Here is a 12,400-nt window from a genome sequence, read left to right on the forward strand (position 1 = left end):
ACTCCCTTAACTTCTCCTTTTCTTCAGAAACACCCGAGCTTTTCACACACAGGCCTCAGATCATTGCTACTAATGACACAGAACGGCTCTTTTGAACTATTTCGCAGAAGAACCAAATTTGGCTCCTTGAAGAACCTTTTTAAAGGATTAGGGATACACTTTTGTAAATGAGATGTGAAAATTAAGTACATTCTATAATCTTAAGAAGGGCCCGTTAGCAATGGTTATTGGTTTTAGTTTCGTTATACTCGAAGAATGATCTTTTGAATTAAGTCATATATTGCACTTATTGTTATATTGTTATATACATACATAAAATATACATTCATCTCTGCCACGCGAAAACCTCGCACCTCCAAATTGGAAAGTGGAAAAAGAAAAATGTACAATGTTTTTTTTTTGGAGCATTTTTATTGGATTATTCATAGTGACATTGTGACACAATGTAAAGAACAACTGCCCAAATTAATTGACTTTAAAAAGTAAAACGGCAAAAAAAATGATATTCGACGTTTTTGTGATGGCAGTGAAATACTCCTGATAATTATCCGTCGCAATGGTTCTACGATTGATTCTTCTCAATTAAGGGCATTCTTGACCCATTTACATATTATAGGTATATCACCATACACCGTATGTACTATTTTATATAGAACTTGTATTATCATATATAACTAGCAAACACCTCCAAGACTGGTTTTCCAATAAAATTAAGAATTAAAAACTCTTACAAACTACAAACTAAAAACCGTCGCTCTCGCGCTAAGACCATATCTCTATTTTCTCGTTTCTAATTTATTGAGATAGTTTGAATCTGTGTTATATATATTGTGTCAAATTTTCCGATCCAATAGACATAATCCAACATATTTTGGGAATAAAATCTTTTTACATTGACCTCCATTGAAAGTGAAGAAGGTTTTTTTTTCCCTTCTCTCGTAAAACTGTGGAAGGGTTTTTTTTGTTTGTTTGTTTTTCGAAGATACGAGGTTTTTGAGCGAGACCGAGGAAATGCTCTTGTGTTCTTCAGAATGATTAGTAGATGTTTAGTGTTAGTAGGTGTTTCCTTCTTCAGGAAGGTTTTATCGGTGCCTTTTTACATAAACCATCTGACCACAGAAAACGGACAGTAACCCAGTTAACAGACCAGTAAAACTCCTACAACCACGCGACTCAACAAAGAGCTGCATCAGTTTATTGGGTTAAACTTGTAGAGTATTTGGTAAAAACATTTCAGGTTGTAAAATTGCAACGTTTTGGTGTGTTGATGTGCTCTGTTAGAACAAGGTGCCACAAAAGGTTTAATTGTCCATGCTAAAACCACTTTAAGCTGCTTTAAGAACCATTTAAGAATGTTTGAGATGAGAGTTCTGAGAGCGAGGAACCATAAATAACCTTCAGATGAGTGTATTATAGAACCAGACACATTTATTAGCAAAAGTATCCGTTTATTTGTTAATAATTAATTCGATCTTATTCATTTACATATTATCAGTACGATAATATAGTGTTAATGACTTCTGATGAATGAATTTTTTGAAAAAAACGAAAGATAAAACGAAACAAAATAACAAAATGAGTTATTCACTGTTGAAGCCTTTATTATTCTTTTGTTATTATGGATGTATTATGAATTCACTCAACTTAAAACTTGAAAAACAAAAAACTCGAACACTTTATTTTGACTTATTCTGATTTCTTGTTTTTGTCAGGAAAATAAATTGCTGTTCTTTGTTCTCTCTCAAACTGCGTGGGCGTGAAGTCAGTGAGTCAGTGCGCATGCTCATTGCCAGGGCTGGCTCGTGCTCGGTCTGCTTGCTGAGGAGAGATCAGATCCACTCGCGCGCTCAGAGTGTGTGTGATTTCTCCGCGAGAGCATGCAGCGTCCCCAGGATTATTGATCCGAATTCTCGACATTTTTATTTATTGATCGGTTATGGAGATCGGTCCTCCTCCTGGTTGCACTTTTCTCGGCTCGCGCTGATGGACCTCGCTCTGGAGGATGACCATGGCTTCTCTGGCCGACAGTCTGGTGACCTCTGACCCCGCCAAATCCGCGTTCCTGGAGTTCAGTCACGGTCACGGATACCCGGCTCGCGCGCAGCCTTACCCGCATTATCCTACCCACGCGCTGCACGAGCCCGCGGGCTCCAGTGCTGGGCACTACGGCTACCAGAGCGCGCCGCCCGCTCGAGCCTTCCTGCCGCACGGAGGAGGCTTGGGGCACGCAGGAACAGCACATCCGGGTAAGTTGGACGACTTACACTGATTGACAGAATGCATAAAGTTCACGCTGTATAATAATTCGAGAAAATATATAATTTAAATGAAACATTATGGGTGGGTTGTGTATGGTCACTGTATGTTTAGTAGTTGATTGACAAAAAGGTAGAGTATTGGAGTTTGAAGTATTTGAAAACTGCATTGTTGTAGTTATTTGGTAAACCCATGTGCTGCCACTTTCATTTCGGTCCTAAATCTCTCCAGCTCTAAAATCTTAAAGCATTCAGTATGATCTTCTACTGTTCCACTTTCCTTTCCTAATTGTTTCCATTAAATGTGACCTTCTCAACAGTTGGTAGATGTTTAACCAGCTCTCTCTGACCATTTCACTCATGATCCAGCTGAAAAGAGAAAGTAGACAGCAGCAGAGTGAATATAATACACTCCCACAGAGCTGGACTGTAGCAGCTCTTCAGGTTTCTGAAGTTTTAGATTTAAGTTTAAACCTAGTTTCTTCTTCTTCTTCTTAAACGTTAAGCTAAAAATCTACATTAGAACCACATGCCTAAGCCCCCCTAGTGCCACCAAAACAGCTCTGGCCCACTGAGGACTCCACAAGACCCCTGAAGGTACCTGGCTCGTATCAAGACTCTATCATGTCCTTTAAGTCCTATAAGTTGTGAGGTGGGGCCTCCATTGAGCACATCAATGAGCATTGCGCGCCAATGTTCATCCCTGTCATCGATGGTACTTTCTTGAAGCACTTTTGGTAGATTCTGACCACCCCTTACTGGGAACACCCCACAAGACCTGCGGTTCTGGGGATGGTCTGACCCAAGCTTCTAGCCATCACAGTTTGGCCCTTGTCAAAGCGCAGATCTTCATAGATCTTACTTACTTTTCTGGCTTGAACTGACTCTTCACTACCTAATTTGTGATCCCACCGCTTGACAAGTGACATTGTAACCAGATAAGCAATATTATTGACTTCACCTGCCAGTGGTTTTAATGTTATGGCTGATTGGTGTATACAAAGTAATAATAAAATTATAACGAACCAAAAGAACATCATATAAACAACAATACTAACACGCATGGTTTTGTTGTAAAAGCCGAGCCAACTGGGCGAGACCTCCTGTGTAATGGAAAGTTGGACACGTTCTGGCAAACGCGAAAATCTGTCCATCAAAAACAGCCTACACAACTACAGCTCCAGCGCTGTTAATCTCCACTCAGCTCAAAAGCTCAGTTCACCAGCGTCTTAAAGTCCTGAGCCTTTTTTATCTGTCTGGCAAATCACAGCGCTTTTCCTCCTCCTCTCCCGTTTGAGTGTATTATATACTAGACTAGACCTAAGCCCACAGATAGGGCCTTCACAGGGGTTGGTGTAGTTGCTTCTAATTGAACCCATTCATGACCAAGAACTGAATTTAACATGAACAAGTAACAAACTATGTGGTGAAACAGTGTTAGGGTTAGGTTTTGGATCAGTGTTGGGGGTTAGGTATAGGATTAAGATTTGGGTTGAGAGACCTGGAGTGAGCGTTCCACAAAATTGAGGTAAAATTTTAGGTCAAGCTAAAGGCAAGATAAATTATTATATAATCATAAAAAATATATGCAAAAATAGTCAGAATTAGTCTATTAGTATATAATAATTATAGTATAGTATAGTAATTATAGCACAAACAACATGTATTGTTAAAAATAATATATATATATATATATATATATATATTATTATTATTATTATTATTATTATTCTTTACTACCAAATTAGATTTAGAAAAAAGCTTTTGGGGTTTAGGGGATTCTTTATGTAGACCAGCAGACATCAAACAGAAAACAATAAACATTAAAATGATACATTTCCACATTTTGGTAAATGCTAGTTTTGGTTTGTGAATGTTAATGATGATCAACTCTCAGTCTCGCCGTATAAAACTGAAAAAGCCCCTTAAATGCTAAATGTAATTATTTTTATTGCAAATGTAAATCAATGGTACAAGGCATTATCAAACGGATTGTATTATTGCGTTAATATTATCAGTAGCTGCTTCTACAATTACAATACATTATCAAACGCCCTTAAACTAAGATTAATAACAGATTACACACTGACATATTTGAACCCTTTAAACTGCAGATCCTCATTCTAACACTTACGTTTACTGCTACAATAAAAAAAATGGTGCAGGTGAATAAAATGTGACACGAGCACCTTTTTTTGCCAATATAAAACTAAACGAAAGCAACTGTCTGAACTAAGCAACTAAATCACTACTCATTTCCTCATTGTTTTAATCACTGTTCTATAATTTGAAGGAGTGACGACCTGACCCGACGAGGGATCCTCAGAAGCGTTAAAGAGATTAAAGGGTTAAAGCTCTGTCAGCCCGGACTTAAAGAACAGGACACCTTAAATATCACCATTTTACCACGAGCTTTGTGACGCGTTTGATTCAACAATACAGCAGAACCAGAATGATGACGTAACATAAATAAAACACTTGACCTTTTTAATAAATGAAACGGTTGAGCTTGAAAAGACACGGTTATGTAATGTTAACAGCTGAGTCCTGTTTCTTTTTTGAAGTGATCAGTGTAAAAACGTGTAAGCGCGTGGCTGAAACTCTGGCTCGCCGATTAGAAGCTGCTCTAAATACAAAGTTCTTCAGATGGGAAGATAATGACGATCATAACAGCGAGCTGATTATTAATTAATTTAGAATTTTAGCAGCATAATTATGGTTATCTGTTTTTGGCAATAAAATAGAAAGTAATAGTAATGCATTGGAATGGAATACATTACAAATAAATAAATAAAGTACATTAATTGTAACAATTGGTGCAGTTTTGGTAATTGAAAAGCTGGTGTGAGCGCAGAGTGTTTTTAAAAGCACTAGGAACACTGAAGAAACTCGCTTTTTTAGAATGAGGGAAATGTGGAGGGAAGTGGTAGTGGAAGTGCGCTGTTCTATTTATTATTATTTCTAATTCTTCTTCTTCTTCTTCTTCTTCTTCTTCTTCTTCTTATTATTATTATTATTATTATTTAACAAGAAAACAGCAACAATAAAATAAAATAAATCCAAGAAATAACAAATAATCAAACAATTATAAAACAATAATCACCCAATAATAAAGACTGTATTTACAATGTAAAATTTTAAGTTGATTTGACGTGTTTTCAAAGTTTGAATGTATGTAAAATATTGCAAAAAATTTATTCTCTTGAACGACTGCGTTATTTCCTTGCATTTATTCCAGCTCAATAAAAGCAGATAAATTGCTTGTTACTACACTTAAAATATATGTTCAACTGATGAAACGTTTTATTTTCTCCTGCTTAGCTCTTTGTATTATTATCATATTATTATTATTATTATTATTATTATTAGGTATTATTATTAGGTATTATAGGCTCTCCCAGGATACCTTTTGTTGCCAGAACCTTGTAACATCATTGTGTCTCATTGTTACTAACTACTAACAGTAACTATGCTTTCGAACTTTTTCTTTTTTTTTTACTTAGAAAACTTATATATATATTTATATTGACTTGATTTTAGCTAGTTTTTAGTTTAGGGATTGCATTGGACAGGGTTATTGCATTGGTTGATCTCCTTCTTCTATTCTGCTGTCACAGTCTTGCATGGTATAAAATGCACTGATGCATGAAGGTGTTGATTCAAATGTATGGTTTATGGAAAAAAATATCTAATTTAATACAAAAAATTGTACCAAATATTCACAGTTTAGCCATTCATTATCTGCTCATTAAGAGAGCCATTTAACATTCAGTGACCAAAACTATTCTCTTGTTTGATTAATGTGAACATGTCTTCCAGGTTTCCAGATTCATTGTTTTATTTAAACTGGCCCGCATTCATTTTTTCTCAGTTTTCCGACATGTTGGCCGTTTCACTAAAAGAATTGTAAATCCAGTTTTTGTCCAGTTTGTTTTATCCCTGTCATAGTGCTTAATACTCAAACTTGACCACCAGCTGGCACTGGAACAGTGTGAGTGCTTGTGTATGAGATTGAGCAGTATGTGTATGTGTGTGTCAGAGCAGTGTGTGACAGGTCTGTAGGCTGGAGGTACAGTGGCGAGGACGTTATGCTAACATTAACTCTTTAGCATCTAGAGTCTGTTTTTCTAAAAACTCAAATATAGAAATATTGGTTCCACCCCATTTACATATACATGTAAATATACATTATAAAGAAGGTAATACAACACATGACAGTCAAGCTCTGTTTGGTTTATGGTATTTAGAGGAAGCCAGCAAATGCTCCCCCTTCTGGATGATGGTAGAAACTAGTAATCAGCTTCTTATAGCATTCTTCAAATCAAAGTGAATCTAACCTCTGCTCATTATCTTGCAATTTTAACAGTAATTTTACACAAATTTGTTAGATGTAACTGTTAAATACCATTTAACACAATTAATACATTTATACTTGAAAAACAGTGGGGCTCCCATGGTTACAATGAGCAATTGTATATTTGAAGAAAAGAAGGTGCAGAATGTTGTGAAAACACCTCTCCTACTGTTAAGCATCGAGGTTGAATCAACTATGCTTTGGGCTTGTGTTGCAGCCAGTGGCTCAAGGACTATTTCACTGATAGAGGGAACAATGGGTTTAATTAAATACCGGGACATTCTGCAAGCAAACGTCTGTAAAAAAAAAAAGCAGAAGATGAAAAGAAGAAGCTTCTACAACAGGACGTTAATCCTAAACACACCACAAAATTCATAACAGACTACTTTAAGAGTCACAACTGAAGGTTTGCTATGGCCCTTGCTGTCCCCTGACCTAAACATGATTGATAATCTGTGGCTAGACCTCAACTGAGCAGTGCATGCTAGAAGACCCAAGAATATCACAGAATTAGATACTAGGAAGAAGGGGCAAAAATCCTACAAACAAGCACTAGCACAAGCACTTTTAGAAGATGCCATGCTTCCCAAAGATGGTGTTACCATTCAAGTTTCCATACAGGGCCTTTTGCCTTTTTTGTTACTGGGGAAATGTAAAAGTATACAATTGCTTATATTAAACAAAGGCTTAATCTTTAACTTTAGGTTGTTTTGTAAAGAATTTGTTATATATATTTTAACTGCATGCACCAAATCTCATAAAAACTGTGTCTTAAACTGTTTTATTTAAATGAATACATAATAATGTATAAAGTATAGAAACTAATGACAGAGAGATATATGAAAAAAAACAACAATAGTCAATTAAAAACATCAAAAAAATGTCTAATTTGTGAGATTTCATTATTAATGAAACTGATTCAATTGTTGTTAGGTTCCTGTGCTATCTTGTTTAATCCATCTCCTCCTGTCCTTTAGAGAAATCAGCAGTGATAGAGAATGGAGAGATCAGGCTAAATGGAAAAGGAAAAAAGATCCGGAAGCCCAGGACCATTTACTCCAGCTTCCAGCTGCAGGCACTCAACCAGCGCTTCCAGCAGACACAGTACCTCGCCCTGCCTGAGAGAGCAGACCTGGCAGCTAAACTGGGGCTAACACAGACACAGGTATACATACAACACTTACTCACATTCACTCTCTTACTGCTTACTGCCATCTGAACACACTCTACAGAAGCTTCTATGATTTGCTGTAGCTATGTAATTTTCTCAGGTGTACATTTCTCGATTACCACACAAATGCACATACCCATAAAGGTCACCTACCTTATAGGTCAGCTATGTGTTTAATGACAGACTCTTGTTGTTGTCCACTCTCTTTCCTGTTCATTATTTGCCAGTTTCTGACCACAGGATTGTTCCTAACTAGAGATACACTCACTGAGCAATTGTGCAATAATAATAATATAAATAATAATAATAATTTTCATGCAATAATCTAATCAGCCCGTTGTGTGGCAGGAGCACAGATAACAAAATATCATGCATGTGTGGGTCAGCAGTTTATGGTCATGTTGACATCATCCTTCAGATTGGGAAAAATGTGGTCTAGGTTTTGAGAGAGCCTGGTTTGATTATTATTATTATTATTATTATTATTATTATTATATTGTTTTGCTAATCTCCTGGCATTTTCAGCACATCTCTTAAAAATGGTGCAATAAACAAAAACATCCAGTGAACATCGATTCTGCAGATGTATATTTCTTGTTGATGACAAATATCAACAGAGAACGGCCAGATAGGTTCAAGCTGACAGAAAGGCTACAGTAACCATAGTAGCCATTCTGTACAATTGTGGTGAGCAGAAAAGCATCAGAAAGCACAACATGTCCAACATTTCGCAGATGGGCTACAACAGCAAAACGTCTGCAACCTGGAAAGGTTGGAAAATGTAGCCTGGTCTGGTCTGCAATTTCTGCTAGGGCACACAGACCCGATGCAGACAGCTACAGGTAGCCAGTGAAGAGAAAATATTAGAGGAAATTAGGAAGACAAGCCGTGCCACAGCATTCTGGATCAAGGATCAAAGTTTCAAGGGCATGATGGCATGCATACAAAGAGCAGACAGGAGGGAGTTGCAGTAGTCAAGCCTTAAGATAACAAGTCATTGAACGAGCACATGGGTGGATTCAAACTGCTGCCATGCAGGGCCGGTGGTTCCAAGACTGGTAAGAATGGACATTAGGATCTTGTGAGCGACTGTATCGAAAGAAGAGAGATCAAGGATAATCAGGACTGATCATGCAGAATGGCACTTCTCTATAACTGCAATGATGGTAGATTCTGTAGAACGTTTCGATTTGAAGTCAGAGTGGTTGGAGTTCTGGAGGTTTTGAGTTAAAAAAGAGAAAATCCAGTTGATTTTGGACAGAGCATTACCAATCTCTGAGGGAAAGAAATGAGATATGCTAGCCTGTAGTTTTTGATGTTTGAGCTGTCTAGTGTTGGCTTCTTTGAGATCCTGACCACTCTGGCAGTCATAAAGTCAGATGATATGTGGCCCGATGACAAGGAGCTGTTTAGCATAGGTGACCAGAGGAAGAAGGTAAGGAGCAATCATCTCAAACTGCATGGATGAAATTGGGTCTAGTGCATAGGTGGTTGGATTATTAGATACCAGAAGCTATAGGACATCATCTGTGGAAAGATGAGAGAAACCAGACAGAGAGGTAGGAGGAGGATGGCGTCTGCTGGGAAGAGTGGAGACAGGAGGAAAGGATTAGCGGATCTTGTTGACCTTCTCAAAGTGGGTGGTGATGAAGTGGGAGGGTTTAGGAAAGAGATAAAGAGATAATGGTGACAAATTTGCAGTTTGGTGGATCAGATGCTGTGCCTTCAGTTTCTCTTTGTAGAAGGATGATTTTGCAGCAGTGACTTGTAATGAGAACCAAGGCAAGGAGAGCCTGGTATACTATCTCCCCTCAAAGAGAGAGGACGAAGAACTTAAGAAGAAACCGATGCTCATAGCGTTTTCCACTTGGAGAAAAAAGAAGGATTCAAGCAAGAGGTGAGGTTGGGACAGAGTGCAGGTTGTGAAGTGGCAATGGAAGAACTTGTAGAGGATATGTTTGCAAAAACAGCATGGAGGGAGAATGTGAAGAAAAAAGAGGGATGATCAGTTAGGTCAAGAGGAGTTATTGTCAGATCCAAAGTTGGGACAGATCTGCTGAAGTCCCATGTGTTACCAGCTCTGTGCACTGGGGTGAACTGGTTGAAGGTGAGATTGACAGAGGACAGCAATGGATAAAAGCAGGATGGCAACAGTGTATCTGATGGAAGATTAAAGTTGCAGAGGAGAATAAGGAAGGTTTCCTAATCAAGGAATGTCTAGTTGTAAATGAAGTTGCCAAATGGACCAAGAGGGCAATAGATAACAATGATGTGGAGTTTAGTGGTAAGGATACCGCCACAGCATGATGTTCAAAAGAGGAAATATTGAGATGTGAATTAGAGAAGGGGTGAAACGGCCTCCTCACGATAGAAGCAAACCAGTGTCGCTACTCATGCAATCTATCACAGAGAGTTGGAGAAGGCAAAGGCAGAGGATAAGGCCCATAGACGAACTACAGAGTTACTGAATGGACGCAAAGGCTGAAAAAAGTCTGCCTTATGTACTGCAGCAGACTATCGATTCCAGAGCCCTCAGGCCACCGCGATTGGAGAATGTGGTGAACAAGGAGGGCTAGATAAGGTTACTGGAATTTCACTTTCTGTGTCGGTATCTGTGTCATTGAGTGCTGTAGGAGATGTAAACAGGAAAAGCAAAGCATATGTTGTGGGATTGATGCATTTTGGATGATATCTGAGGAAGATTCACAGATCAAGACATTGTCCAACAAATTGCTTCAGACACGTGTCTGTAGGGGATACATACATCATTTTATTTAGCCTTGAAGCTTAATATTGATGCTGAATATGCTAAAGACTTGGGCATACTCCTAAATAGTGCACTTCACAGTGCACATGGTATAGTTTTGGACACAGCCCAAGTTTATTTTCTTCAGTTTTTTTGGTGTTTATCAGACAACTGTACTTAAACAAATGTGTGTTGGAGCAATTTGCGTTGACTGACTCTATACAAAGCTGGTTCTTACACTGATTTTTAATTGTAAGGATGTAAAAGGTTTTGCATGCAGGCTAATGGCTTGCAGACTTCTCTGCTCTCAGTCTTGTTCCTGGAGTATCTCATTTTACCTCACTAATGAACTACCTGATCAGTTACCTCAAATGTTTTTGCGTTATAATGCATTGATCATACTCAAAGTTTAACAGCCTAAAAACTCAACGTTTAACAGGCAGAAAACTCAACGTTTAACAGGCAGAAAACTCAACGTTTAACAGCCTAAAAACTCAACGTTTAACAGCCTAAAAACTCAACGTTTAACAGACAGAAAACTCAACGTTTAACAGGCAGAAAACTCAACATTTAACAGGCAGAAAACTCAACGTTTAACAGGCAGACAAAATTCAACTGGTAACAGGCAGAAAACTCAGCGTTTAACAGACAGAAAACTCAACTGGTAACAGGCAGAAAACTCAGCGTTTAACAGGCAGAAAACTCAACGTTTAACAGGCAAAAAACACAGGTTACTATGTAGTTGTACATATTCCTTATGCAAGTAACAGTACAGCGATTTTATTGCTTTACCTTAATAAATGCACAAAATAAAGGTGCATTACACAACACTGTTCTACCTCAGAAAGTAAGAATCTAGCAATCTATAATTTGTGTTTTTTCTAACTTAATTTGTGAATAATTAACTGCCAGCTAGCTAATGCTTTAAAACACATCCAAAGCAAACTCTAAACTAAATCAATCTTTTAGACATGCCCAACGTTCTAATGTTTTTTTTCCAGAACTGTTGCTTCCTTGCTAGTCAGTAATAAGAACACTCAACAGCTTCTTCCTCCCCATTCCACCTGTCCTCTTCTTATCCATTTTGTGGTGGGATGAGGTAAGCACAGAGTCAGCTAGCTAGTTGGGAATAAGCAGAGCATGTGATGGTAAAATGTGAACTTTTAATTTGTTATAGTGCTTATTACATAATTCAACATTTTTATTCTTACAACTTACTTAATTAAGTATATCTACAGGGAATGGCCTCATTATGAAGAACATCAATAGAGTAGCACAGCTGGCCAGCTAGTTTAAATAACATTTAGCACCAATAAAGTCATCTCAACTTAACCACCAAAGGCAAAAGAACACTGCTTCATATTCCTTGTTTTGGAAACCTTGAACCTTTGGAACTGCACTGAACTGATAAAAGAAAGAACGAGGTTGGCTGTAAATTCTACCTACAGAGAACACTAATAGGTCATCTCGGCACAAAGACAAAGAGAAATCAGGTTGCTCTTTATGTTACACTCCTACTACATCTGTAACATCTGTCACTGTCACTTTGTTGTCATTTGGGATTTGTTTCACAGTGCTGATGGTGACCATAGCTCTGCTAATCTATGACTCTTTTCTCACAGGTGAAGATATGGTTTCAGAACAAGCGGTCCAAATACAAAAAGATCATGAAACATGGTTCGAGTGGACAAGAAGGAGAACACCTTCAAGCAGCTGCAGCTTCAGGAACTCAATGTTCACCAGCAATGCCTCCATTATGGGACGTTTCTATGTCAAACAATGGTGCCCCTATTCACACTGGAGGATATATGAACTCCTTTGGGCATTGGTACCCAAGCCACCATCAGGACTCTGTTTGGCCTGAACTCAAATGA

General features: G+C 38.0%; 1 protein-coding gene across 1 annotated transcript; it reads left to right on the forward strand.

Annotated features, from left to right (window-relative positions):
* The first annotated feature begins 2,002 nt into the window (after nucleotides 1-2,002).
* dlx4a (distal-less homeobox 4a) lies at nucleotides 2,003-12,400 on the forward strand. Its single transcript, XM_072693961.1, has 3 exons — nucleotides 2,003-2,246; nucleotides 7,587-7,774; nucleotides 12,149-12,400. The coding sequence occupies exons 1-3, from the start codon at nucleotides 2,003-2,005 to the stop codon at nucleotides 12,398-12,400; spliced, it is 684 nt and encodes a 227-aa protein (XP_072550062.1).

This window comes from Salminus brasiliensis, chromosome 12 (assembly GCF_030463535.1).
Source record: "Salminus brasiliensis chromosome 12, fSalBra1.hap2, whole genome shotgun sequence".
In the NCBI taxonomy this organism is placed as follows: Eukaryota; Metazoa; Chordata; class Actinopteri; order Characiformes; family Bryconidae; genus Salminus; species Salminus brasiliensis.